This window comes from Lissotriton vulgaris, chromosome 7 (assembly GCF_964263255.1).
Source record: "Lissotriton vulgaris chromosome 7, aLisVul1.2, whole genome shotgun sequence".
Classification (NCBI taxonomy): Eukaryota; Metazoa; Chordata; class Amphibia; order Caudata; family Salamandridae; genus Lissotriton; species Lissotriton vulgaris.
The window spans coordinates 519762577-519790314 of NC_141695.1; the positions used below are offsets into that span (position 1 = coordinate 519762577).

General features: G+C 48.6%; 1 protein-coding gene across 3 annotated transcripts in view; it reads left to right on the forward strand.

Moving 5' to 3' along the window:
* TBCD (tubulin folding cofactor D) overlaps window positions 1-27738 on the forward strand; it is a 2218561-nt gene that overhangs the window by 303126 nt on the left and 1887697 nt on the right. For all 3 annotated transcript variants that reach the window (XM_086930600.1, XM_086930601.1, XM_086930602.1), the window contains one exon: window positions 360-492. In XM_086930600.1, the coding sequence (XP_086786726.1) occupies window positions 360-492 (133 nt within the window). The remainder of the gene's footprint in view (window positions 1-359; window positions 493-27738) is intronic.

Below are 27738 nucleotides of genomic sequence, written 5' to 3' on the forward strand. Positions count from 1 at the left end.
TAAAAGCGTAACCCGAAGATATCCTAGCGCTTTACATGAGCACCAGTGGCTTTACAGTCAGACGCATTCATTTTGTTAGGCACGGGGAAATTAAGTGATTTGCTCAGAATCAGAGGATGTTTTTACCTGCCTTTTTGGTATTGTTGAGTGCTTCTCAAAGTAAAGTGCTGCATGCGTAAATCGTGGCTGCAACTTTTGAAAATAATGATGTTTGCACCCATTTGTTTAGCTAAAGACCACCCCACACCTAAGGAACTAAATAAAACCGGTTGTGGCAACAGGAAATATTGAGTTACAAACTTGATTCTACTGTTCAAATTAATTCTGTGTTTTTTTACTCTCTTAATGTCCTCCAACAGGTTTATCACTCGCCCTGATGTCAAACAAAAACGAATGGCAGATTTCCTGGACTGGACTCTTTCAACATTATCTAAATCCTCCTTTCAAACCATGGAAGGCACTGTTGCAATCGACGGCATGCTGCAAGCCCTGGTAAACATTGCTTTTCCTTTCAAATGCATCCTTGGCATTTACCTCCATTTACTTTGAACCTGATGCAAGATTAATTGGTGACTATGTACAGTCATGAGTTTCATCTTTGAATCACTCCCTCAATTGCAATTTGCACAGGGTGTTTTCTGTTTCTGCCTAAGTTGCCTGTGGTCATTTGGATTAAGGGGTTTGGCATCTTCAAACAATCACAGAGTAAAACTATGTTCCAGGGGGGGTTAATCGTTCTATTTGAGGAAATTATACATACAAAGCAGGACCTTTCTTCGTTTAAGCTAACCATTTGTCCTTAGGCAACCAGTACATGTATCAAATGTTTCTTATCACTACTTTTATTCATCTAAAAGCCTTTCAGACACTTTCAACATTAAATCTTGAAAATTACACTCCCCCACATTTATCATGCAAATGACTTACAACGGATCCTACGTGTACTGAATGTCAAACCTCGAGGAATTTGCCCATGGTAAATGGCTTGAAATTCGAGAATGACCAGAAGAAGTGAATGCAGAAACAAATATTTCTGTTATTACCCATGGCATGTGGGTTCCACAGAGAATTACTTGTAAACCAGGAGAGACGAAGACCTGTAGGATCTGTAATTCTCATTGAAACATACTGCACCATTGTTACTATGTCGCAAGTAATGCCATCCCAGTGTACTTATTTACTTGTTTTTGATAGCACTAAACATCTGGCTTTATAGTCCTCTTAGTGTGCTTTGTCACACATCTCGATTTAAGGTAAGTGAAAAAATCCAGGAGGCATCATAGACGTTGCAGTGGAGAGCAAAATATTTTAAGACTAAGTACGGATCTCTAGAGTGATTGACAAGGGTGGAAGTAGTAATTCAGGGGAGAGGGGAATGTGTACTGTGGTTTCGAGTTATTTGAATTGCTTGGTCTTAAATAGCTTCCTAAATACTTGCTGGTTTGGGACTCATTCCTGGGAGAGATTTCGGATGTGGGGCTGTGTACTCCAAGAGATTTGCCATATGAATTTCTGTCAGCAGATTTTCTAGACGTGTTTAGATCTGGAGTTCCTTCTGCGTGCTTAGATGGCGTTGAGCCTTTTTGAATTCCAGGGTAACTGTGCTGCAGAAGCCCACCTGCATCTATGAAGGCTTTTTAATGTAATCTTGAAGTATTTCTGGAGCCAGTAGTGTGGTTATCTAGTGGGATCAATGTGCACATGTTTATTTCATGCTCCATCCCAAAAGCAAATATCCAATTTGTATTGTTAATTTCTTGCCCAGGGTTTGGTTGTGCAATGGTTTCCTCATATTTCTTAGTGGACGTCTTATGGTCTTTGATCAGTGTTTTGCTGGTGCTCAAGCACCAAAAAATAATGCAGTGACTACATTGTTTGTCAAACCGTGTTTTGATGAGGCGTTGACTGAATGTGAATGCCCTTGCAGCTGAGTTTGCACTGGTTGCTTGGGTTTTGCGTTGGTCCCTGGAGGCTGGGTTCTCTGGCTATCTAGGCAGGGCCGGCTCTAGGCTCATGGTGGCCCTGTGCAGGGAGCGTAGGTGGGGGCCCCGGAAGAGGGGGTCCGGACCCTCATGGACATCGATTCGCCAAAATGTTATGGGTGACAAAAGCGACATGTCACTCCCTTTCACACCCAGTGACATCACAGGCGTGTCTAACCTTGGACTTTTGACGGCCTCTTATTTACTGCTTGAGGTGTTATGGAAAGAGCAAGAAATGGAGACAACAGAAAAGAAAACAAAGCTCCATGGGCCCTCTCTAGTTTCTGTTCTCTCTGTCAGTCAGTCTCTCTCTCTGTCAGTCTCTGTCAGTCAATCTCTCTCTCAGTCAGTCTCTCTCTCTGTCAGTCTCTCTCTGTCAGTCTATCTCTCTCTGACAGTCTCTCTCTCAGCCAGTAAGTCTCCAAGTCTCTCTCTCTCTCTCTTAGTCTCTCTCTCTGTCAGCCAGTCTCGCTCTCTCCCAGTCAGTCTCTCTCTCTCCCAGTCAGTCAGTCTCTCTCAGTCAGTCATTATCTCTCTACCTCAGTCAGTCTCTTTCTCTCTCTCCCTGTCAGTCCCCCTCTCAGTCAGTCTCTCTCTCTCTGTCAGTCAGTCTCTCTCAGTCAGTCAGTCTCTCTCAGTCAGTCTCTCTCGCAGTCAATCAGTCTATCTCTCTCAGTCAGTCAGTCTCTGCCTCTCTCTCTGTCTCTCTCTCTGTCAGTCAGTATCTCTCTACCTCAGTCAGTCAGTATCTCTCTACCTCAGTCAGTCAGAATCTCTCTACCTCAGTTAGTCTCTCTCTCTGCCAGTCAGTCTCACTCTCAATCAGTCTCTCTCTCTCTGTTAGTCAGTCAGTCACTCTCTTAGTCAGCCAATCTTGCTCTCTCTCTCTGTCAGTTTCCTAGCCAGTCAGTCTCTCAGTCAGTCAGTATTCAGTCTGAGTCAGTCAGTCAGTCAGTCTCTCTCTCTCTCAACTCTCTCTCTCTCTCTCTCTCTCTCTCCATTCTCTCTCTCAACTCTGTCCACTCCATCTCCACTCTCTCTCCACTGTCTCTCTCTCCACTTTCTCTCTCTCTACTCTCTCTCCACTCTCTCTCCACTATCTCCCTCCACTGTCTCCCTCCACTCTCTCTACTCTCTCTCCACTCTCCCCCCACTCTCCCTACTCTCTCTCTCCACTCTCTCCACCCTCTCTCCCTTCACACTCTCTCTACTTTCTCTCCACTCTCTCTCTCTCCGCTCTCTCTCTCCCCCTCTCTCTCTCCACTCTCTCACTCCACTCTCTCTCTCTCACTCTCTGTCTCACTCTCTTTCCACCCTCTATCTACTCTCTCCACCCTCTTTCTACTCTCTCCACCCTCTTTCTACTCTCTCTCCACTCCCTCTCCACTCTCTCTCCACTCTCTCCACACTCTCTCCACACTCTCTCTCTGCACTGTCTCCCTCCACTGTCTCCCTCCACTGTCTCCCTCCACTCTCTCCCTCCACTCTCTCCCTCCACTCTCCCTCCACTCTCTCTCCACTCTCTATGCACTCTCTCTCCTCTCTCTCTTCTCTCTCTCTCCACTCTCTCTCTCCCCTCTCTCTCTCCCCTCTCTCTCTCCCCTCTCTCTCTCTCTTCTATCTCTCTCTCCACTGTCTCCTCCACTGTCTCCTCCACTCTCTCTCCACTGTCTCTCCACTCTCTCTCCACTCTCTATCTCCTCTCTCTCTCTCTCCTCTCTCTCTCCACTCTCTCTCTCTCTCTCTCTCTCTCTCTCTCTCTCTCTCTCTCTCTCTCTCTCCACTCTCTCTCTCCACTCTCTCTCTCCACTCTCCACTCTCTCTCCACCCCTTCTCTCTCTCTCTCTCTCTCTCTCTCTCTCTCTCTCCCCCTCTCTCTCTCTCCACTCTCTCTTTCTTAACTGTCTCTCTCACCACTTTCTCTCTCTCGCTCCACTCTCTATGCACTGTCTAGCTCCACTTTCTCTCCACTCTCACTCTACTCTTTCTCCACTCTCTCTCTCTCTACTCTCTCTCCACTCTCTCTCCCTCCACTCTCTCTCCCTCCAATCTCTCTCCCTCCACTCTCTCTCCCTCCACTCTCTCTCCCTCCACTCTCTCTCTCTACTCTCTCTCCACTCTCTCTCTACTCTCTCTCCACTGTCTTTCTCTCCACTCTCTCTCCACTCTCTCTCCACTCTCTCTCCACTGTCTCCCTCCACTCTCTCTCTCTCCACTCTCTTGCTCACTCTCTCCACTGTCTCCATGCTCTCTCCACTCTCTCTCTCTCCACTGTCTAGCTCCACTCTCTCTCCACTCTCTCTCTCTCTCTCTACTCTCTCTCCACTCTCTCTCTCTCTCTCTACTCTCTCTCCACGCTCTCTCTCCACTCTCTCTCTCCACCCTCTCTCCCTCCACTCTCTCTCTCTACTCTCTCTCCACTCTCTCTCTCCACTCTCTCTCTACTCTCTCTCCACTGTCTTTCTCTCCACTCTCTCTACTCTCTCTCCACCCTCTCTCCACTGACTCTCTCTCTCTACTCTCTCGCTACTCTCTCTCTCCACTCTCTCTATACTCTCTCTCCACTGCCTCACTCCACTCCTTCTCCACTCTCTCTCCACTCTCTCTCTCCACCCTCTCTCTCCACCCTCTCTCTCCACCCTCTCTCTCTCTCCACTCTCTCTCTCTACTCTCGCTCTCTACTCTCGCTCTCTACTCTCTCTCTCCACACTCTCTCTCCACTCTCTCTCTCTCCACTCTCTCTCTCTCCACTCTCTCCCACTCTCTCTCACAAAGTAGTGTGCGTTCCATGGGCATCCGCAGAAATGTTTCCGGGGGGGGGGGGGGGTGGGCACATTTTTAACTTCATCTCCATCCCCCTTGCACCCTTCTCCCCTCTGCCTTGCAGCACCCTTCTCGCCCTCCCCCTTGCACCCTTCTCCCCCTCCCCCTTGCACCCTTCTCCACCTCCGCCTTGCACCCTTTTCTACCTTGCACCATTCTCCCCTCTGCCTTGCACCCTTCTCCCCTCTGCCTTGCACCCTTCTCCTCTCTGCCTTGCACCCTTCTCCCCTCTGCCTTGCAGCACCCTTCTCGCCCTCCGCCTTGCACCCTTCTCCCCCTCCCCCTTGCACCCTTCTCCACCTCTGCCTTGCACCCTTTTCTACCTTGCACCATTCTCCCCTCAGCCTTGCACCCTTCTCCCCTCTGCCTTGCACCCTTCTCCTCTCTGCCTTGCACCCTTCTCCCCTCTGCCTTGCACCCTTCTCTACCGTGCACCCTTTCTACTCTCTGCCTTGCACCCTTCTCCTCTCTACCTTGCACCCTTCTCCCCTCCGCCTTGCTCCCTTCTCTACTTTGCACCCTTCTCTACCTTGCACCCTTATCCTCTCTGCCTTCCACCTTTCTCCCCTCTGCCTTACACCCTTCTCTCTGCCGTGCACCCTTCTCCTCTCTGCCTTGCGCCCTTCTCCTCTCTGCCTTGCGCCCTTCTCCTCTCTGCCTTCCGCCCTTCTCCCCTCTGCCTTGCACCCTTCTCCCCTCTGCCTTGCACCCTTCTCCCCCTCCGCCTGGACTCCAAAACGTAAGCTGATCACTTTCTTCAAACAAAATAATTTTGACCTAATAGACAAGCTTTTTATTTTTAGTAAATGCATGGCAGGTGCTCTATTATCAGTTTGCAGTTTTCATCCAGTATCCATATGCACTCTGGCTATACAAGGAAAGTGCCACCATCCCAAGCCAAGGATACACACTAAATACTAAGAACTACCAACAATATATCGGCCAAACAAGGGTGGGCAGAGAGCACATCACCCTCACATGCATTCATGTTTTAATGAGGATGCTTTTCTCTCACAAGAAAATTAATGTTTGTACAAATGCCATTTTGACACCTCTATGTGCTGTACATAACGATTGTCACTGTAACTCAGCTTACCGAACTCAGAGGGAAGGTTGACTTGGTACACCGAGAGAATAACAAATGACTCGGAGGACTTAAACAGATGTCAGGGTGAGCGTGAAACGGACTACGATAAAGCAAGCAATTAAAATTGTATTTTGTTTAAAAGAACCATGACTTGTCGGAAAACACAGTTTCTATTATGTATAAAAGTTCCTAAAAATGTCACAGTGATTACAAACTATATTACACAGGCACGTATGTTGGAGAAAGGACCTACAGGCTGTCTGAACAGAGATCAGATAATCTTCCCTTACTTGCAGGCCCGTTATCCCATTCCACCGAGACCTCTGTTTCACCTTTCAACAATAAAAATACACTTACTCACTGTCTCGTTCCTTGTCCCAAACTTGGTGGCTGAGGAAGCGCTTGTGCATCTGGAGCGTTCTTTCTAATAATTATAATTCACCATGGGCCAACCTGTGCACAAGCACATAGCAGAACACAGCGTCTTCGCCACATGCCAGCATGCCAGCTCTCCACATTTACCAAGGCCCACTCAAGAGGGGTGTGCAAATCGCTTTCACTTTCGCAATGTTAGACAGGCGTAGTCGAGCCGGCTAAAATCATCCAGAAAATGTAAGCATGCTTTTAAAATGCTGATGTGGAAACAGAGCCAGCTTCAATATTGTAATAGTGTCTTTAGATAACTTGTAGGGGATGGCAGGGAAGCAGTTTTTTTAAGGGTGCCACAATCACATTAAGAGGTCCCCAGCCCATGTAGGCCCCCAAACCCTGACAACCCCTCACCCCTCACAAACAGCCCTGGCCTCCTCCCTTCTCAAAGGAATAGTGCCCTGAGGAGAATACACCATCCTAGGGCCCCCACCCCCTCCTCTTTCCGGGCCTGGCTCGTGGCTTTGACTGAAGAGAAACAATGGAAGTTGATACTTTGTTTCTCTTCAGTCAAAGGTCAGCAGCGCGAGGAGCTCCTAGGAGCAGGCTGCAGGCAGCAGCAGCTGCTTTAGAGAGAGAGACACAGCTCTCTACCGGAGGGTTCAGCTGAGGGGCCCCCTTCAACTACTGGAGCCTCCCCCCCCCCCCCTCTCCGAAAACAACAACACGTGCTGAGAGATGGAGAGAGAGACAGGGGAAGCGCGAGATATCCTAAAAAATAATAGAAGCCGGGAGGCTGCCAAATCCTGCCAGGGGGCCGCCAGTGCCACAAACGGATCCTCGTCGTGGCGGCCCCTGGGGTTTGGCGGCCCTGTGCAGGTGCACAGTTTGCACATGCCTAGGGCCGGCCCTGATCTAGGACATGCAGCATGGTCGAAAGTAAAGCTGCAGACATCAGTGCCTGCACTACTAATAGCAAAGTTGGGGTGGGGCCCACTCTTCCCGCACCATGTTGGTTTAAACTTCCTTACAAGCCTTTTTTTGTAAATGTTTTAGTGAGGATAATGTATTTGTTTTGTCGGAAGAAACATGGCATTACTTAAAGTGGAGTGCTAGTGAAGTATTTATCTTAAGCCTATTCTATTTTGTGGTTTTCTAAGATGTATCGGGCAGACTAATTGCTTTTTTAGCGTTTTTATTTTTTAGTTATACTCTTTTTCTCGTCCTAAACAAGTTTACAGGGATATAATATGAATGTCAGAGAAATTCAACTGAAAATGTAAGGAGTAAAGGTAAAAAAGTAAAGATAAATAGTCTAACCACACAGAAAAAAGTGTTCCATACATTTATTTATATATTCCTATGTATTTTAACCCTTTCACTGCTAGTCCTTTTCCCTTGCAGTGTTAAGCCGTTTTCTGGCCATTTGAGATATTTTGCGGCTAGAACTCCAAAAGTTTTTCCACATAAGCTTTCCTTGCCAAATTTGCCCTCTCTTTTTTCCAACACCATGGGGGATTCTAAAGGTTCCCAGGGTTTGTGGATTCCCGTGGAGGGGCCCAAGAAATTAGTCAAAATATAAGCTGTTTTGGATTTGGGGAGGGGAGGGGGGAATAGGAAAGCATGCTGCAGAAGAAAGTGTCAGTTTTTGTTGCTGCAGTTAACATCAACGAACGGTTTGCGGTTCTAAAGTCACTATTTTCCCAACTTTCAGGAACAGGTAGACTTGATTCATAAAACCAAAATTTCTTACCACCGTTTAGCCCATTTGTCCTATATTTTGTGCTTTCAACCTCCTTCCATTATGTGGTTGAAATGGGTATAAAACCCATGGTGGATCCTGGAAAGGTATACATTTCTGAAAACTAGACATCATTCTGAAATCAGCAAGGGGGCATTTGTGTAGATCCTTCAAGGCTTTTTCCAAAGAAGCTAAGTGTTGAAATAAACACATTTTGAAAATTAATAGGAATAGACGTCCATTTGTGACAATTCTTTTATTTGTAACTTCTTGTCACAATGGCCAATCTACAAAGCAATATACCATTAGATCTACTGGACTCTTCTGGTTGCGGGGATGTATAGGGTTTGTGGTCTTTCCAAGAACTTGAAGTACCCAGAGCCAATACCTGAGCTGCACCTTGCAATGGTTTTTAGGTTGAGCATTCGAGACCACTTGTAAATACTTTAGTATATACTTATTATTTACTTATATGTGTATGTACTTTGTGGGCTCTGGAGATCAGCCCTAGGACTGGTCTGCTTCCGCTTAGGGACTTTTTTTCTGTTCAACTGCCGCTATTTAACTGTCTTGATAGAAAACGACCAGCAGAGGTCAGTAGAATACCAGAATTGCTTTCTGCTGAGGGACTTTATTTTTCTGCAACTGCCTCTGTTTAACTTTCTTGATAGAAAACAACCAGCAGAGGTCAGTAAAATACCCGATTCACTTTAGCATTATATAGATTCCAGTCCATGGAAATTGTCTTCCACGAGCACTCATAGAGCATATTTTTTTTAAATCTTGTATTTTCAGTGATATGACCACCGAAGGCCTTGTTTTTATATATATATATATATTTTAAATATTTTATTCGGTTACCACTTGTTTTGCAACCATAAAAAGTACAGAAAAATGACAATGAATTAATAAAAAGAAAATTCAAAACAAAAAAATAAAATTTCCACATTACATAAAGAATCAAACGATATTACTGACGGAATCAAAAATCAAAAAATAAATTAAGATTGATTAAATGAAATATACTACGAGAACAAATATAAAACTTGAAGATAAGAGTTGCATACATAGGAATAAAATATGTGAACTTGTAAAAAAAAAAAAATTAACCAAGAGCACGACGGTTCGTAATACAAGCTTTTAAAAAAGTAACTATGCACTTTGCAAAGCATTCTGAGTCCAGGAGCTGTAGAGACATAAATGCTGGGTGACACGACCTTAGGCCAATTAAATGGAGGAGTGGTAGAATGCAGGACTTTCGTGGTAACTTATAGAATTTGCAGAACAAGATAGTGTGGATTGTTGACTGGGGGGATACACCGTCACAAGGGCAGTTCGTGATGGCATTCGACCAGCTCTGTGTTTGTGGAAAAGAAACCAAACGAAAGAAAGAGTTGAAGCGAAACCTTGTCAAAAGATATTTCTCGTGGTTGGACAGGTGAAACGATAAGTACGGTTGCATGCCTATATCAATCTGGATTGCACGGATTTGGGAATTGGAGGGTTTTAAGATCTCAATTGAGCCGCGAAGTTCTCTTAGGTGTCCCAAACACATCCTCTTTAGCGCCTTTCTCGAGATATCTTCCATACTAGATGGGTCCTCGAAGAAGGAGCTGCGACCAAGGTCTCTGAAGAAGTTCCCCACATAAACTAGCCATGGAATTTTTTGCCAGTTTGTTAAATCCATACAGTCCATGATCAAAGAGCGCGTTAGATGGCACTCGACTTTTGTCCATATACGGTGCCATAAAAGAATAGGTTGGCAACGAATGGTGTCAATATCATAGTCCATACCTAGCTCATTATGGGATGCATATGTTGGCGCACTTTGTGGGAGCGCCAACAAATACTTGACAAACCCGTTCTCTATCGTCTGGATTGGATCTATTGGACCATATCCCCAAACTCCCGCGCCATAGGTGGCTACGCTGTGACACTTTGCGTAGTAAATCTTAAGCAGTTCCGTGGGAGCTGGTTTACCGAGTTGCCTGGAAAAGGAGACCAGGGCCGTTGTTGCTTGCTGGAAGAGAAGTTTTCTGCTGGCTATGGCCTGTCTCGAGCTTAGAGTGTCGTCCACCAGTATACCTAGATACGGGTAAACGGATGTTTTTTCCAGCCTTGTTTTCTCAACATGAATTGGTTTGGGATTCTTGACCTTGGGGCCAATGTGCATAACAAAAGTCTTTTTTATGTTGACTTTAAGGCCAAGAGAGCCCATAAAAGAACTATATTTATTAAGTTGTTTTTGCAGTTGGATCAATGTTCTGGCAAAAATGACAGAGTCATCTTCGTATAGCAGTGTTGGAATTGGGCGGTGATTAATCTGAGGTAGATCCTGGCTTCCTTCTAACATGGCCACCTCAAGGCCGTTGGTATAAAGATGAAACAAGAAGGGAGCCAGTACGCAGCCCTGCCTGACCCCTTTTGTGATGGAAAAAGATGGGGACAGGTCGCCGTTAACCCCAAATCTGACACACGCCGTTGCATCGGAGTAAAGTTCTCGGAGGAAAACAATGAGGGTTGGGTCCACCCCAAGGTCCGTAAGGATTGCCCATAGTCTGGAGTGCAGGACGCAGTCAAAAGCTGCACTGAGGTCTACATACACGAGAAAGATGTTACCCCTTTTGCCTCCCACGTACTTCCCAATCAGGAGGGCAAGGTTCAAGGCCTGCTCTACGGTCCCAAGACCCTTCTGGAATCCGTATTGCAGGTCGGTCATGATGTTATTGGTTTGGGCCCAGGCTTGAAGTCGTTCCAAAACCACCCGACCCGCAATTTTACCCATGGAGTCCAGGAGGGAGATAGGCTTATACCAGGCGGGATCGTTACGGTTACCCTTCTTAAAGATAGGGAGCAAAATGGATGTTGACCATGATTCTATCAGCCCGGTTGTTGTTGCTGCCGCCAAGACCTGGGTAAGTAGTGGAGACCACAGGTCAAAGTTATGTAGAAAAAAGTCCAGCGGGACACCGTCAGGCCAAGGTGCCTTGCCGGATTTTGACGCTTTAAGGGCTTTGGCGACCTCTGCATGGTCGAAGTAGATGTTAATCAGGAAGCTGCTACTCCCCGGCTTACTTCCTCCACGCCGGTCCTCCCCGAGAGGCTCAGGTTGACAGTCCCCAAATAATTTTGAGAAGTGGGTGACCCATTCAGCTGCTGACACTGCGACATCTAAATGCTGCCCCGTCGATGAGTCAGCCAGAAAGGGAGATCTAATAACACGCCAAAAAAGGACGCTGTCTTTATTATGACAGCTGTCGTGTAGTTGCGACCAGAGGTTTTGCTTAATTTCCCTCCTGCGTTCCACTCTGGCTAAGTTGTAAAGTTTCCTTAAGTTGGAAATTTCCAAAGTGTCCCTCGTAGTTCTGCGGAGGGCTGCCTTTAGATTGGAGAGTGCCTTACGGCACTGCGGGTTAAACCATCTTTCAGTTGTACACTTTTTATTTTTGTGTTTGCCTATGAGCTCCTCTCTGATTACCGCCAAGATCTTCTGGAAACTGGCCATGATTGTTTGGGGGGTAGAATCTGGTGCTAAGCAGTCAAGAACCCAGGGTCTGGCTTTTGCAAGAACCCTCGCGGTGATTACGGCTGGATCTATCTTTGCCCATTTAACGGAGTAGCCATTCACCTTATTCATAGTTAATGAATTTTGTGTTAACAAACTGGTGATGTTAGATTGGAAGGAAACATTTTTTGGTACAACTACGACATTAATGGGAAAATGGTCACTACTGACATCAGACCCGGTTCGAAAATTTGCCACTTGACCCTTCATACTCTGGGAGGACATGATGTAATCGATGGTACTTGACAGCCCCCTACCATGAAAAGTTAGTGAAAAGTCAATTGAAGGTTCTACAAGATCATTGGCGAAATCAAGCTCTAATGAAAAGAGGCACTCATTTAGACTATTTCCGCAGATAGTGTGTGCAAAGTGAGATAATGGACTACCATGCTCATCCAGTAGGCCACAGTTTCCATTTTTATAATTAGTGCACAGTGGGATATTAAAATCGCCACCCCAGACCACATATACTGGGGTTGTCGAAAGCTTATTGCGCTGAGTTATTAAAAAAGTGGTAATTTCATTGAGGATGTTTATACAATCCATTGTTTCAAGATTATTATAAAAGTTAACCAAGAAGTAGGTACTATTATTATTAAAGGTTAGTTGTAAAATTTGATAGCTCGGCTCTTCTTTAGACCTACATATCGTTGTGGGAGACAGAGTATTAGCAACATAAACTACCAGTCCACCCTTTGGTCTACCCGAGACACCCTGACTAGCTGGTATGTGGAATGTTTTGTAACCCACTAGATGATAGGGAATAGTTGACCACGTTTCTTGAAGGCAGACTATCTGATGCTCATTTACCGTGTCTAACCACGGCTGCAGAGTCATTTTTGTAAGTAAACCTGCAACATTCCAATACAAGATTGAAAAGCTCAGGTTAGTAGTAAGCTGAGGTTCATTTGGCTGAGGAGGTAAGGTTTCAACTGACGAGAGGTCGGGTGCACGCGTGAGCGAACACACCGAAGAGATCACGGTCTCTTTCCTGTTGTCAGAGTCCTTGATCTGGTGGAAGTTAAGGGCGTTTGTACAGATAGAAACCACCGGGGATCTATCCACCATTGTATTGGAATAGGCAGGAGAAATATCTAACATAGTTCTGATCTCGTTAGCATTTAGTGTAGTCGGGATTAATTGTAAAATAGTATGGCTTTCAGTCGGGTCTAATTGTGTTCCAGGACTGGATAGAACGCCAGAAACTCTAGGGACCTGGTTTATGCTATCTGGGTTTGCTAACGGTCACTCAACCATTTCCAGGCAATCATAGCGATTTCTGGTTGGAAAACACCGCCATCCCTCCATAGGAAAGTGAACTCTGCTTGGGTGCCAAGACTGAGCCTGCCACTCCCTGCTCCCGTTTCTATATCTATTACCCACATGGTTCCAGGACCCTTCTGGGGCTTGTTGCCAATTTGAAGTAGGGAAATATTGATAGCTATTCACTGGAGGGTAAAAGGAGAGACGTTGAGCATCAATTCCCCCCTTTTTTTCCAGTGATGGCCAGGAACAAATATAGTCAACTGTAGTTGGATCGTCACAGTTTACTATAATACAGTCACCTTGTATTGTTTTACGTTCATCCCCGATCCATGTTACTCTGCGGACTGTAGATATTCTACTTGAGTAACGGGGCTGAAGGGGCCTGTTTAGGCTAAGCCACTGCAAAACCTTGTTTTGAAGAGACCAAGATGGTTCATCTGTACTATCGGATAGCTCTGGGACGCCAGTGAGAATAACCATATAGGGGGACGCCTCCGGTGGAAGATGAATGGGGAGCCTAGGCCACGCTTCCTTTTTTACCTCCCCCGAGGGATTTAATCCCAGCGTTTTAGGTGTGAAAGGTGTCTGATTTTTATTGGCTACTTGGGCAGGACCTTTCACCAGTCCTGAGGGGACCTGGGACGGGACAGTGGCCGTACTAAGCGAAGCCAAGCCCACGCCAGGAATTGACTGGGAAGAAGCAGATGGGGTATTGGGCTTAGGTTGCGTGGTAGAAGCCTTAGCAGCTTTGGTCGGCATACCTCGGGGACCTGGTTGTGCCGATTGAGGAGCTATATTTGGAGGTTTAGGTCCCCCCCCGCCCCCCTGTTTTGTTTGGACTAGACTGGACTGAGTGAGTGGCATAGCAGAAAGTATCGCTATCTGTTTTTCGAGGTGCATTAAACTGCGTTCCAGAGGTTTTAAGTGGTGCATAAGAAGCTCCCTGATGCTGACTAATAGGTTTGGGGTGGTGTTGCAAGTCCTACAAGAACCCCCCGCCTGGCCCATGATGGAAGGATTATCGGGCAAGTCAACTAAATTAATAGCAGGAGAGTTGATAACCTTTGGATCACTCAGGCTAGAATGGAAAGGCTTCCCCCCCACCCCCCCCCCCCGGTCTCTGTAGGGGCACCAGATCTGGCTAGACTAGCGTTTTTTTTGCCTTTCCCCCGTTTTGGAACAGCGCCCTCCCTAGCCCCAAGAGACTGCTTGACTGATGCTGTCTCTTGCGATTGGCATAACTGTAAGTCTGGGGTGATTTCAAGGTCCTCTGACACATGGGAGTCTAACGAAGGCTGGGTGGCTGAGAGATCCACCGTACAAGGGACGGTATGGATTTCTGCTGCAGTTTTAGATGGTATCAACAGAGGGATATTGGAACCTTGCTGGATAGGTGATACCGCTGTAGCCAGGAGGCCCATGGAGTAGCGTCTCGCGTTCGCAAGGTCCTGGGATACCCTGCGCTCCAGCAGAGAGATACTCTGATCGATTGCCTCGTTAGTTCGAGAGATGAATTGGTCGATTGGACCTGTAATCTGGGCGACGCTCATTGCAGTTTTACTCCTGGTCCCTCTGGTCATGGTGGCCTAGCCTCCGGTTTACACTATATTCCGTTGGGACCTAGGAGATAGTTCTTAATATAGGTCCAGCTGTGATTTATACAGTACTTGTTGGCTGGAGGGAGAATGTTCCTAGGATAAATAGAACACTTTACCTTGTGATGAACTAAAGGGGGGTTGCCCGGTCCGGTCTTACCGGTCACTAACGGGTAACAACGGGCCTGCCCTTGGCCCGGGTTTCGCCCGGCGTCCCGCGAGACGGGGCTAGTGACGCTTTCATGCGCCTCCTGGCGCTGGGTGATGCCGCTCGGGACCTCAAGGGCTGCCGGGAGTTGTAGGCAGCCCCTCGCCACACTCCACACAGCGGCCCGGCTCGAGATGGTAACAGAGAAGCTGGGCGGCGGGAGACAGGCGGGAGGACCGGAGGGTCTCTGGAGCAGGTCAGTTTTCAACAGCGTTTGCACAGGGTCAACTGGTTGGAATGCCGAAAAGGGAAGCCCCGCTCCCCGGGACTAGTGACGCTTTTATGGGCCTCCTGGCGCTGGGTGATGCCGCTCGGGACCTCAAGGGCTGCCGGGATTTGTAGGCAGCCCCTCGCCACACTCCACACGGCGGCCCGGCTCGAGATGGTAACAGAGCAGCTGGGCGGCGGGAGACAGGCGGGAGGGCCGGAGGGTCTCTGGAGCTGGTCAGTTTTCAACAGCGTTTGCACAGGGTCAACTGGTTGGAATGCCGAAAAGGGAAGCCCCGCCCCCCGGGACTAGTGACGCTTTTATGCGCCTCCTGGCGCTGGGTGATGCCGCTTGGGACCTCAAGGGCTGCCGGGAGTTGTAGGCAGCCCCTCGCCACACTCCACACAGCGGCCCGGCTTGAGATGGTAACAGAGCAGCTGGGCGGCAGGAGACAGGCGGGAGGACCGGAGGGTCTCTGGAGCAGGTCAGTTTTCAACAGCGTTTGCACAGGGTCAACTGGTTGGAATGCCGAAAAGGGAAGCCCCGCTCCCCGGGACTAGTGACGCTTTTATGCGCCTCCTGGCGCTGGGTGATGCCACTCGGGACCTCAAGGGCTGCCGGGAGTTGTAGGCAGCCCCTCGCCACACTCCACACAGCGTCCGGCTCGAGATGGTAACAGAGCAGCTGGGCGGCGGGAGACAGGCGGGAGAACCGGAGGGTCTCTGGAGCAGGTCAGTTTTCAACTGCGTTTGCACAGGGTCAACTGGTTGGAATGCCGAAGAGGGAAGCCCCGCTCCCCGTGACTAGTGACGCTTTTATATGCGCCTCCTGGCGCTGGGTGATGCCGCTCGGGACCTCAAGGGCTGCCGGGAGTTGTAGGCAGCCCCTCGCCACACTCCACACGGCGGCCCGGCTCGAGATGGTAACAGAGCAGCTGGGAGGCGGGAGACAGGCGGGAGGACCGGAGGGTCTCTGGAGCAGGTCAGTTTTCAACAGCGTTTGCACAGGGTCAACTGGTTGGAATGCCGAAAAGGGAAGCCCCGCTCCCCGGGACTAGTGACGCTTTTATGCGCCTCCTGGCGCTGGGTGATGTCGCTCGGGACCTAAAGGGCTGCCGGGAGTTGTAGGCAGCCCCTCGCCACACTCCACACGGCGGCCCGGCTCGAGATGGTAACAGTATTATAACAAAGAACAACGGTTCCTGTGGTATGATATTTGTATAAGTAATTCAAATATTTGCTTAATAGCAATTTAACATGACACAGAAAGGTAGATGTGGAAAAGAGGTGCAAGGACAAGTTACAATCAGTCTCAGTAATGTTTATATTTCAAAACATACGTTGTTCAATTATACAATCAATAGATAGTTTGTCACAAAAACATGTGAAAAGCACAACACAAACTTTACGGGTGCACAGTGTCCCAAGTGTATACATATGAAACCAAAGAAAAATGTTTTAGACAACACACAAATAAACATACAATTAGCGGTTTCTTATAGGATAACTAATTAAAGGAAAGTGACCTAAATATTGATAGAAAGTTTTAACTAGTGACTATATCTAGTCATAGACACTGTATTGTAGGTTCAATTCCTTATAGCGTCGACGGCGTTTCAACCCTTGAGAATATGGGTCTCATCAGGACAGGACAAATGGGGACATCTACAATTAAAACGGAGTGAGAGATAAGTATGGGAAGTGACAAATTCATAATTTAATCAATGTATATTGGGGATCAGTGTACCTGTTTCGAGACTTGTAATCACCCATGCGTGGTAGAAAGGATAAAATTGACTTACAGGTAGCCCAGCCGGGTACTGTTGTCATGTGTAGGACAAAAATTAGGGGTTAGCGTCAAGGAAACAAGGTAGTACTCATTCATTTACATTTTGTGTGAATGATTGTAAATAACACACACTACTCACCACTGTCGTGGTCAGCGATTCTGGGTAATGAATTCCGCTCTTCAGAGAGTCTTATTTAATTGTGGTAGGTTACAGGACAATGCCTGGAAAAATGCAAAAGCACCCAATGGTGCTCGAATCGGCAGCAAGGTACTGGGTTCTTGTTTCCTGCAGGACGATGCCTGGTGAGGAAAACGAACGTCGTGTGAGTAACACGATGTGCTCAGTGACAAGGATACGGTTGGCAAAAGATCAAGGGAGAGGTGTCTTACCTGAAAAGGTCTGCAACAGCTCGATGGCGTCTCCGTGAATCGGTAGTGCGGAGGCTGACTGCACTTCCGGGTTTAGACGCTTCCAGACCTGACGGGGAGAGTAACGAAAACTCGATCCGCCGAAAGGTCTTGTAATGGAATGTCGAGTTAGTTGAAGGGATGTATGGGCTAATACAACGTTCGTGTAAAAGCCCTTGGACAAAGCTAAAGTAGCTGTGAGGCATATTTATGGAATAGCGTTCGGGGACAGTATACTGGCTAATACTCCCTTATATGTAGTATAGCATTCTTATGTTCAGAATATTACATTATTTTATATACAATCCAGTAGACAATTATAGTTTCACATATGACAATTCACAATGAATATAGAACACAAAATGACTTCTCATTACTGATATACAAAGTGCAATTATGTACATAAGAGCAGGTAATGTAAGACCCAATAAAGAAATTATATCAAAGCTGCAATGGAAAAGACAGCCTGAGTAGTCTATACAGAGAGACAGGCCATAGTGATATATTCACAAGAAAAACGGGGAGCAATGTCTACAGCTTAGTTTCTGATACTGGACACATATCCTCGCCATTCATCAGCTGAATTCAAACCATGATTAATGGAGTCAATTCTTTCAATCCAGTGACATTCCCTGCGCTGTAAGATTTGTGCGATATCTCCTCCTCTGTCAGGCATGGTTATGGTATCAATCACTTGCCATTTGATTTGATCTGCAGTGTGATTGTGATCTTTGAAATGTGTAACTAGTGGTGCTGTCAAAACTAGTTTCCTGATACGGCTTCTATGTTGGCCTACCCTTGCTTTAATTGGCTGTTGTGTCTGACCAACATAGGGAAGGCCACACGGACACCATATACAATACACGACATTGCGCGTGTTACAATTTGAGAATGTTCCCAATGTGTGTGTTATATCGCCATGTTGGAACGTAGTGGTTTTGGACGTGAAGGGACATACCACACAGCTGCCACATGGGTAATGTCCAACCACCGGTGGTAAACGCCATGCTGTCTCTAATGAAGCTGATGCTGCTTTTATTTTTTCATTAGAGGAGTTTACTAAGTGATCCTTTAGATTCCTTGCTCTTTTATAGGCAAAGAGAGGAACCTCCAATGATGTATCAATGCCCCTTAGAATGTGCCAATTTTTTGTTATTAAACTGCGAATTTTGTTGGTATGTATACCAAAGGTAGTTACGCAAACAATTTTCTGCATATCTTTTTTTGGTCGTTTCAATAGAAGTTCTTCTCGTGGACAGTACCACGCACGTTTTAATGATCTCTTTACCAACTTGTTGGGATATCCTCTGTTCAATAACTTCAATTTGAGGATTTCTGCTTCTCTTTTATAGTCATCCCTTCGGGCACAGTTGCGACGGATGCGCAAAAACTGCCCGAAGGGAAGGCCGTCTCTTAGGGCTCTGGGGTGATGACTTTTGTACGATAGTAATGTATTTCTTTCTGTGTCTTTTCTATGCAGCGATGTGATCAACTTATCTCCCTCATGTATAATATTCAAGTCTAAAAAGGCAATGTGGTCCTTTAAGATCGTGGATGTGAATGTCAGATGTTTCTGTATGTTATTTAAATGTGTGACAAAGGCATGAAAGTCTTCCATTGTGCCACTCCAAACTAAAAAAATGTCATCTATATATCGATACCAACATTTAATGTTGGTACGATACGGGTTGGAATCATGGATGGCGTAGGTGCGTTCAAGTTGGTCCATATAGATATTTGCCAGGTTGGGAGCAAAAATTGCTCCCATGCTGGTCCCACAGCACTGTTGATAGTATACACCTTTGTGCACGAAATAATTCCTTTGGAGGGCAATTCTCAATAAAGAGATTATGAATGAGGTGGGTACATTCATAGGCCTAGGTCTAGTATCCAAAAGACATTCAATAACACTAATGCTGTCCTCCTGTGGTATATTCGTATATAGCGCTGAGATATCTAGGGTAGCCAAAAAATCAGTCTCTACATTGAATCTCACGGTATCTAACAGATTGATCATATGCATTGTATCTCGGACATAACTAGGTTGGATGGGTACATAGTCTCGGATAAAGAAGTCTATATATTTACCTATAGGCTCTAGAATCGAGCCGCAACCTGATAGAATTGGTCTGCCCGGGGGATGTGTGATGCTTTTATGGATCTTAGGTAAGGTGTAGAGGACCGGAGTCCTGGGGTTCTCTGAGTTTAAAAATTCAAACTCATGTTTGCTTAGGAAGCCAAGGTCTAATCCATTTCTAGTGATGTTCAAGATTTCGTCTTTAATGTCACCGAGAGGATTGTGGGTCAATTTACAATAATGTTTTGGATCGGAAATTTGCGTGTTTATAGTAGTCTCATAATCAAAACGGTTTTGGACTACGATTCCTCCGCCTTTGTCGGCTGGTTTTAGTATTATCGAAGAATCACGTTTCAGATTATTCAAAGCCTGACGTTCCATAAGTGTGATATTGTATGGAGTGAACTGTCTGCTATTCTTCATACTTTCTACATTTTGTAAAATTACCTTTTCAAATGTAATCATTTCTGGCGGCATCATGCTATTATTAGGGTAAAAAATTGATGGAGGTCTAAGCCCTGTTACTGATTCTTTTGCAGAGTACGGCCTGTCTTTGAAGAATATGTTCAAACGAATTTTTCTGAAGAACTGGAATAACTCGGACTTCAGATTAAAAAAATTAGTTTTTTCTGTTACCACAAATGATAGGCCTTTACTAAGTAAAGATATTTCAGCCGTAGACAAAATATGATCGGATAAATTGAAAATCGGTATGATATCGATGTTTCCTGGGCATGGGGATTGGTCTAATAGGGTTGTGGTCCCCACTGATAGTGTTTGTTGCGGGTCTGCCGCTCTCCGGCATATTGATGCCATATTCTCCGCTTGGGTCTGCCTCCCCTCCCTAAAACGTACAAAAGTCATCACCCCAGAGCCCTAAGAGACGGCCTTCCCTTCGGGCAGTTTTTGCGCATCCGTCGCAACTGTGCCCGAAGGGATGACTATAAAAGAGAAGCAGAAATCCTCAAATTGAAGTTATTGAACAGAGGATATCCCAACAAGTTGGTAAAGAGATCATTAAAACGTGCGTGGTACTGTCCACGAGAAGAACTTCTATTGAAACGACCAAAAAAAGATATGCAGAAAATTGTTTGCGTAACTACCTTTGGTATACATACCAACAAAATTCGCAGTTTAATAACAAAAAATTGGCACATTCTAAGGGGCATTGATACATCATTGGAGGTTCCTCTCTTTGCCTATAAAAGAGCAAGGAATCTAAAGGATCACTTAGTAAACTCCTCTAATGAAAAAATAAAAGCAGCATCAGCTTCATTAGAGACAGCATGGCGTTTACCACCGGTGGTTGGACATTACCCATGTGGCAGCTGTGTGGTATGTCCCTTCACGTCCAAAACCACTACGTTCCAACATGGCGATATAACACACACATTGGGAACATTCTCAAATTGTAACACGCGCAATGTCGTGTATTGTATATGGTGTCCGTGTGGCCTTCCCTATGTTGGTCAGACACAACAGCCAATTAAAGCAAGGGTAGGCCAACATAGAAGCCGTATCAGGAAACTAGTTTTGACAGCACCACTAGTTACACATTTCAAAGATCACAATCACACTGCAGATCAAATCAAATGGCAAGTGATTGATACCATAACCATGCCTGACAGAGGAGGAGATATCGCACAAATCTTACAGCGCAGGGAATGTCACTGGATTGAAAGAATTGACTCCATTAATCATGGTTTGAATTCAGCTGATGAATGGCGAGGATATGTGTCCAGTATCAGAAACTAAGCTGTAGACATTGCTCCCCGTTTTTCTTGTGAATATATCACTATGGCCTGTCTCTCTGTATAGACTACTCAGGCTGTCTTTTCCATTGCAGCTTTGATATAATTTCTTTATTGGGTCTTACATTACCTGCTCTTATGTACATAATTGCACTTTGTATATCAGTAATGAGAAGTCATTTTGTGTTCTATATTCATTGTGAATTGTCATATGTGAAACTATAATTGTCTACTGGATTGTATATAAAATAATGTAATATTCTGAACATAAGAATGCTATACTACATATAAGGGAGTATTAGCCAGTATACTGTCCCCGAACGCTATTCCATAAATATGCCTCACAGCTACTTTAGCTTTGTCCAAGGGCTTTTACACGAACGTTGTATTAGCCCATACATCCCTTCAACTAACTCGACATTCCATTACAAGACCTTTCGGCGGATCGAGTTTTCGTTACTCTCCCCGTCAGGTCTGGAAGCGTCTAAACCCGGAAGTGCAGTCAGCCTCCGCACTACCGATTCACGGAGACGCCATCGAGCTGTTGCAGACCTTTTCAGGTAAGACACCTCTCCCTTGATCTTTTGCCAACCGTATCCTTGTCACTGAGCACATCGTGTTACTCACACGACGTTCGTTTTCCTCACCAGGCATCGTCCTGCAGGAAACAAGAACCCAGTACCTTGCTGCCGATTCGAGCACCATTGGGTGCTTTTGCATTTTTCCAGGCATTGTCCTGTAACCTACCACAATTAAATAAGACTCTCTGAAGAGCGGAATTCATTACCCAGAATCGCTGACCACGACAGTGGTGAGTAGTGTGTGTTATTTACAATCATTCACACAAAATGTAAATGAATGAGTACTACCTTGTTTCCTTGACGCTAACCCCTAATTTTTGTCCTACACATGACAACAGTACCCGGCTGGGCTACCTGTAAGTCAATTTTATCCTTTCTACCACGCATGGGTGATTACAAGTCTCGAAACAGGTACACTGATCCCCAATATACATTGATTAAATTATGAATTTGTCACTTCCCATACTTATCTCTCACTCCGTTTTAATTGTAGATGTCCCCATTTGTCCTGTCCTGATGAGACCCATATTCTCAAGGGTTGAAACGCCGTCGACGCTATAAGGAATTGAACCTACAATACAGTGTCTATGACTAGATATAGTCACTAGTTAAAACTTTCTATCAATATTTAGGTCACTTTCCTTTAATTAGTTATCCTATAAGAAACCGCTAATTGTATGTTTATTTGTGTGTTGTCTAAAACATTTTTCTTTGGTTTCATATGTATACACTTGGGACACTGTGCACCCGTAAAGTTTGTGTTGTGCTTTTCACATGTTTTTGTGACAAACTATCTATTGATTGTATAATTGAACAACGTATGTTTTGAAATATAAACATTACTGAGACTGATTGTAACTTGTCCTTGCACCTCTTTTCCACATCTACCTTTCTGTGTCATGTTAAATTGCTATTAAGCAAATATTTGAATTACTTATACAAATATCATACCACAGGAACCGTTGTTCTTTGTTATAATATGACGCCCTGGTTCCGTTGTGAGTAGGGTTTCCCTTGTTCTTCCCTGAGGCGAGATGGTAACAGAGCAGCTGGGCGGCGGGAGACAGGCGGGAGGACCGGAGGGTCTCTGGAGCAGGTCAGTTTTCAACAGCGTTTGCACAGGGTCAACTGGTTGGAATGCCGAAAAGGGAAGCCTTTTGAGGGGGGTTTGGGGGGGGCGTGGCTTGGTAAGCCAACATGGCGAACGTGTGCAAAGCCGGCTCCGTCCAGCCCGACTTCTATCAATCAATCATGACATTTGTATAGTGCGCTACTCACCGGGAGGGTCTCAAAGAGCTGGGGGAGAGGGGTCCACTACTGCTCCAAAAGCCAGGTCTTGAGTAGCTTCCTGAAGGTGAGATAGTCCTGGGTTAGCCAAAGGTGGATGGGGAGGGAGTTCCATGTCTTGGCTGCCAGGTATGAGAAGGATCTTCCTCCGGCTGTGGTTCTGCGGATGCGTGGAACAGCGGCGAGGGCGAGGCTGGTCGACCTTAGCTGGCGGGTGGGCGTGTAGAAGGTCAGGCGGTTGTTGAGGTACTTGGGGCCTTGGTCGTGGAGAGCCTTGTGTGCATGGGTGAGGAGTCTGAACGTGATCCTCTTGCTGACGGGGAGCCAGTGCAGCTCTCTCAGGTGGCCGGAGATGTGGCTGTGTCGGGGGATGTCCAGGATGAGTCGTGCAGAGGCGTTCTGAATGCGTTGGAGTCTTTTCTTGAGTTTGGCTGTGGTTTCAGCGTAGAGGGAGTTTCCGTAGTCCAGTCGGCTGGTGACGAGTGCCTGGGTGACCGTCTTCCTGGTTTCGGTGGGGATCCATCGGAAGATCTTTCGGAGCATGCGCAGGGTGTTGAAGCACGATGATGAGACTGCGTGACTTGTCTGATCATCGAGAGGGAGGAGTCCAGGATGAAGCCCAGGTTACGTGTGTGGTCCGTTGGCTTGGGTGCGGTGCCCAGGGCAGGGGGCCACCAGGAGTTGTCCCAGGCGGAGGGCGATGACCCCAGGATGAGGACTTCCGTCTTGTCGGAGTTCAGTTTCAGGCGGCTGTTTTTCATCCACTCGGTGACGTCTCTCATCCCTACGTGTAGACTGGTTCTGGCGGTGGCTGGGTCGTTAGTGAGGGAGAGGATCAGCTGGGTGTCGTCGGCGTAGGAGATGATGTTGAGGTTGTGTTGGCGTGCGATGGCTGCGAGGGGGCTCATTTAGATGTTGAAGAGGGTGGGGCTGAGTGATGATCCCTGTGGTACGCCGCAGATGACTTCTGTGGCCTCGGCTCTGAACGGGGGGAGGCGGACTCTCTGGGTTCTTCCGGCGAGGAATGAGATGATCCACTTCAGTGCCTTCTCTTGGATTCCGATGTTGCTGAGGCGCTGCACTAGGGTGCGGTGGCAGACAGTGTCGAACGCTGCTGAGAGGTCCAGGAGGATGAGGGCCGCTGTTTCCCCATTGTCGAGTAGGGACCTGATGTCGTCAGTGGCTGCGATGAGGGCGGTCTCGGTGCTGTGGTTGGCTCGGAAGCCGGACTGCGAGTGGTCGAGGGATCCATTCGTCTCGAGGAAGGCAGCCAGCTGTCTGTTGACGGTCTTCTCGATGACTTTGGCCGGAAAAGGGAGGAGCGAGATGGGGCGGAAGTTCTTGAGGTCGGTGGGGTCCGCTGTTGGTTTTTTCAGGAGGGCGCTGAGCTCGGCGAGCTTCCAGCTTTCCCGTAAGGTCGCGGTGTTGAAGGAGGCGTTGATGACGTCCCGGAGTTGGGGTGCGATGATGGAGTCGGCCTTGTTGAAGACGTGGTGGGGGCAGGGGTCGGTTGGGGATCCGGAGTGGATGGTGTTCATCGTGTGGGTGGTTACTTCGGTGCTGACCAGAGTCCAGGCGCAGAGGGTGATGATGGGGGTCGTTGGTTCGGTGGTTGGGTGCGTGGTAGGTGGGCCGAAGCTGTTGTGTATTTCGGCGATCTTGCGGTGGAAGAACGAGGCGAGTGAGTCACAGAGGTCTTGCGAGGGAGCGATGTTGTTGTTTCCGGCGCTGGGGTTGGAGAGCTCTTTGACGATGCTGAAGAGTTCCTTGCTGTTGTGGGCGTTGTTGTCCAGTCGTTCTTTGAATGTTGTCTTCTTGGTGGTGCGGATCAGATGGTGGTATTTGCGGGTGGCGTGCTTCAGGGCAGTCATGTTGTCTGTGGTCTGGTCGTTGCGCCAGGCTTTCTCAAGGGTGCGGCAGTTCTTCTTGGAGTCCTTAAGTTCGTCTGTGAACCAAGAGTCTTTCTTGCTGCCGTGTCCGCTGGGAGAGGTCTTCAGTGGTGCGAGGTAGTCTGCGCAGTTGGTGATCCACTGTGTGAGGTTGTTGGCTGCTTCTTTGGGGTCCGTTGTGCTGGCGGGAGGGTTCAGGCTGAGGCAGGTGGTGAGCTGGTCGGCGGTGATCTTGTTCCAGTTCCTGCGAGGAATCTGTTGCGGGTGGTGGTGGGTCGTGGTTCTTCTGAAGCTGAAGTGGACGCAGCTTTGGTCAGTCCAATGAAGTCCGGTGGAATGGCTGAAGGAGATGTACTAGCTGGAGGAGAAGACTGGGTCAAGTGTGTGGCCGGCGTAGTGGGTGGGGGTGTTCACCAGTTGCTTGAGTCCGAGGGTGGCGAGGATGTCCAGCAGGGTGGTGGTGTTGTTGTCCTTGTTGTTCTCCAGGTGGAAGTTGAGGTCCTCTAGGAGGATGTAGTCGTCGGAGGGGAGGGCGTGCGGGCTGACGAAGTCTGTGATGTCTTCGCTAAATTGTGTGCGTGGTCCCGGGGGTCTGTAGATGAGGGTGCCTCTGAGGGTGGTCTTGGGGTCGGTGTGTATCTGGAAGTGGAGGTGTTCGGTGGCGGTAAAAGGATGCCTCCTCCCGTCTGGTTGACGCACTCCCTCCGGGTGATCTTGTATCCGTCCGGGATGGCGATGGCGGGCACTGAGGAGGCGTTCATCCAGGTTTCAGTGAGGAAGGAGACGTCTGGTGATGTTGTGTCGAGCAGGTTCCAGAGCTCGAAGGCGTGTCTGTGGACAGAGCGGGTGTTGAGCAGGATGCACTTGAGGTGGTTGCTGCTGGTGCTCGGTTTGGCGGGTGCGGTGCAGGTCTGGAGGCAGGTGAACTTGCAGGCTTTGCAGGGGAAGGGTCCGTGGGTGCGTTTCGGGGTGGCTCGGTAGCAGGCGGGGTTCTGTCCGGCATTGAGTGCGTGGAGGGTTGCGGCGTCGTAAGTTCGTCAGGTGCGCTGGCATCGAGGACCAGGGGTTCTGGCGCTGGGCGCGGTCCAGACGCGGACGGGCGTAGACGGGCTTGCCTTTGGCGCGCCTTCGGCGCACAATCGGCGCGTCCGCTGCACGGTCGCTCTGAGGGGATCATAAGTAAGGAGACAGGAGGGAGGAGCAGCTGGGTGGCGGGAGCGGGGAGGCGAATGGGCTGGAGGGGGGCTGGGCTGCAGGGAGCCAGCTGCGGGAAAAAGAGACTGGAGGTGGGCGGCTCAGCGGTGGCTGGGTCGTCCGAGCGACAGAGAGCGGCAAAAACAGCGGAAAACAGTGAGGCAGGAAGCAGCAGTGCATGGGGACGACCTCGCCTGGCGGGCCCGATCAACGGGGTACCCCCTTTACTTTGGTGCCATAGGGGGAATCAGCGGCACGGTAGGGCCGCGCGGGGGGCTGCTGGGGAACCGGTAGGCTGCTTTGCCCTCCTGTTGGCGGTGCCCCGTGCCTCCGGTAGTTGTGGTGTGGCGGCGGCGTTTGGGAGAGGCTCCCCCAGCGCTGTGGTGGGGATCAGTGGCACTGTCTGGCCACGTGGGGGCCGCGGCGGGACTGCTGTGCTGCCCCTCCCCGGTCACTGGCATTCATCGGGCCGCGTGGGGCTCCCACACACCGGGACGCTGGTCTCCGTCCCCCGCGTTAGTTATCACTGTGGGGGTTTGAGGGTGCAGTCGGCTGCACCGAGGGCGATTGCAGGTGTCTTCGGCCGCCCCCTCCCCTGTGGTGACCCGCTGGGTCCATCAAGACATTGCAATTGAGGCTGAGGCAGGGCACAGTGCCCTTTGGGGCCGTGGCAAAGAGCAGTGTGTGGGAGGGGAGATCGGCAGCGCAGTCGGGCTGGGAGTAGTGACGGCTTCTCCTGCCCACGTCCGGCCGCCCCCGCCTGGTGGTGGTCTGCGTCTCCTGTGACTGGGGTGCAGTGGTGGTGATTGGTGCCCAGCCCCCCTATCTGGCTCCGGGGTGTGATCGGCGGCACGGTCGGGCCGCGAGGGGCTACAGAGGGGATTCATTGGGGCCCAGGGACTCCTGCCTATTGGAGTGTCCTCCTCCTCCCCCTCCCCCCACTAGGGGCCGCTGTGGGGGATCTGCGGTACAGTCGTGCCGCGTTGGGAGCCATCAACGGTTGCACATGCTGCCTCCGCCCCGCTGGGCATACAGAGACCTGGGTTTGGTGGCCGGGGGAGGAATTGGCCTTTGTGTGTGAGTGGGGGAGATCGGCGGTATTCTCGAGCTGCAAGGCGAGGTGAAGCGACTGCTTCTGCTGCCCACATCAGGCCTTGACCAGTATTTCTAAGGGCGGTCACTGGATCGGACCGCAGGAGTGTGCCCTGGGCAGCGGGGGGCCTGCAGCGGCCTGAGTGTGGAGCGTCTGAAACTGTGGTTGAATTGGCGAGGCCTGCCGTTCTGTGACACTGCCGTCCCGGAGGCCAGTGGGGCAGATGCTGCTGCGGCAGGACATGGGGAATGCAGAGCCTCGCATTACAGAAACAGAGTCCCGCATATCAGGGGTGGAGGATGACGTGACGGAGCTGAAGCGGAAGGTGGCAGCAATGGAGACCACCCAAATGGGCCTCACGCTCAGAGTGGTAGATACGGAAGGACGAGCCTGACGCAACAGCCTCCGATTTGTTGGGTTTCCGGAGGGATGCGAAGAGGGAAACATGTAACGCTTCCTTACCACCTGGCTGGAGGGCTGGCTCCCCCCCCACGGCCATCCCCCAAACCCCCCCCCCCCCCCCCCCCCCCCAAGGCTCTGAACTATCTGAACAGGGACGCCATCCTGAAACAGGCCTGAGCCAAAGAACCCTTGCTTTACAACAATGCTCGTATATTGATATTCCTTGATTACACGCGGCAGGTCCAGCAGCGTCAATCTTTTATGGCAGCCAAGGCCCGTTTGCGGGAGCTCAAGCTTCCCTACGCCTTGCTTTTTTTGGCCCGCCTCTGAGTGGTCTTTTGGTCCCGCACTCATTTCTTCGATACTCCGGAAGAAGTCTTTAAGTGGACGGACCAGACTGTTCGAGTGCGACCCCACACGCCGC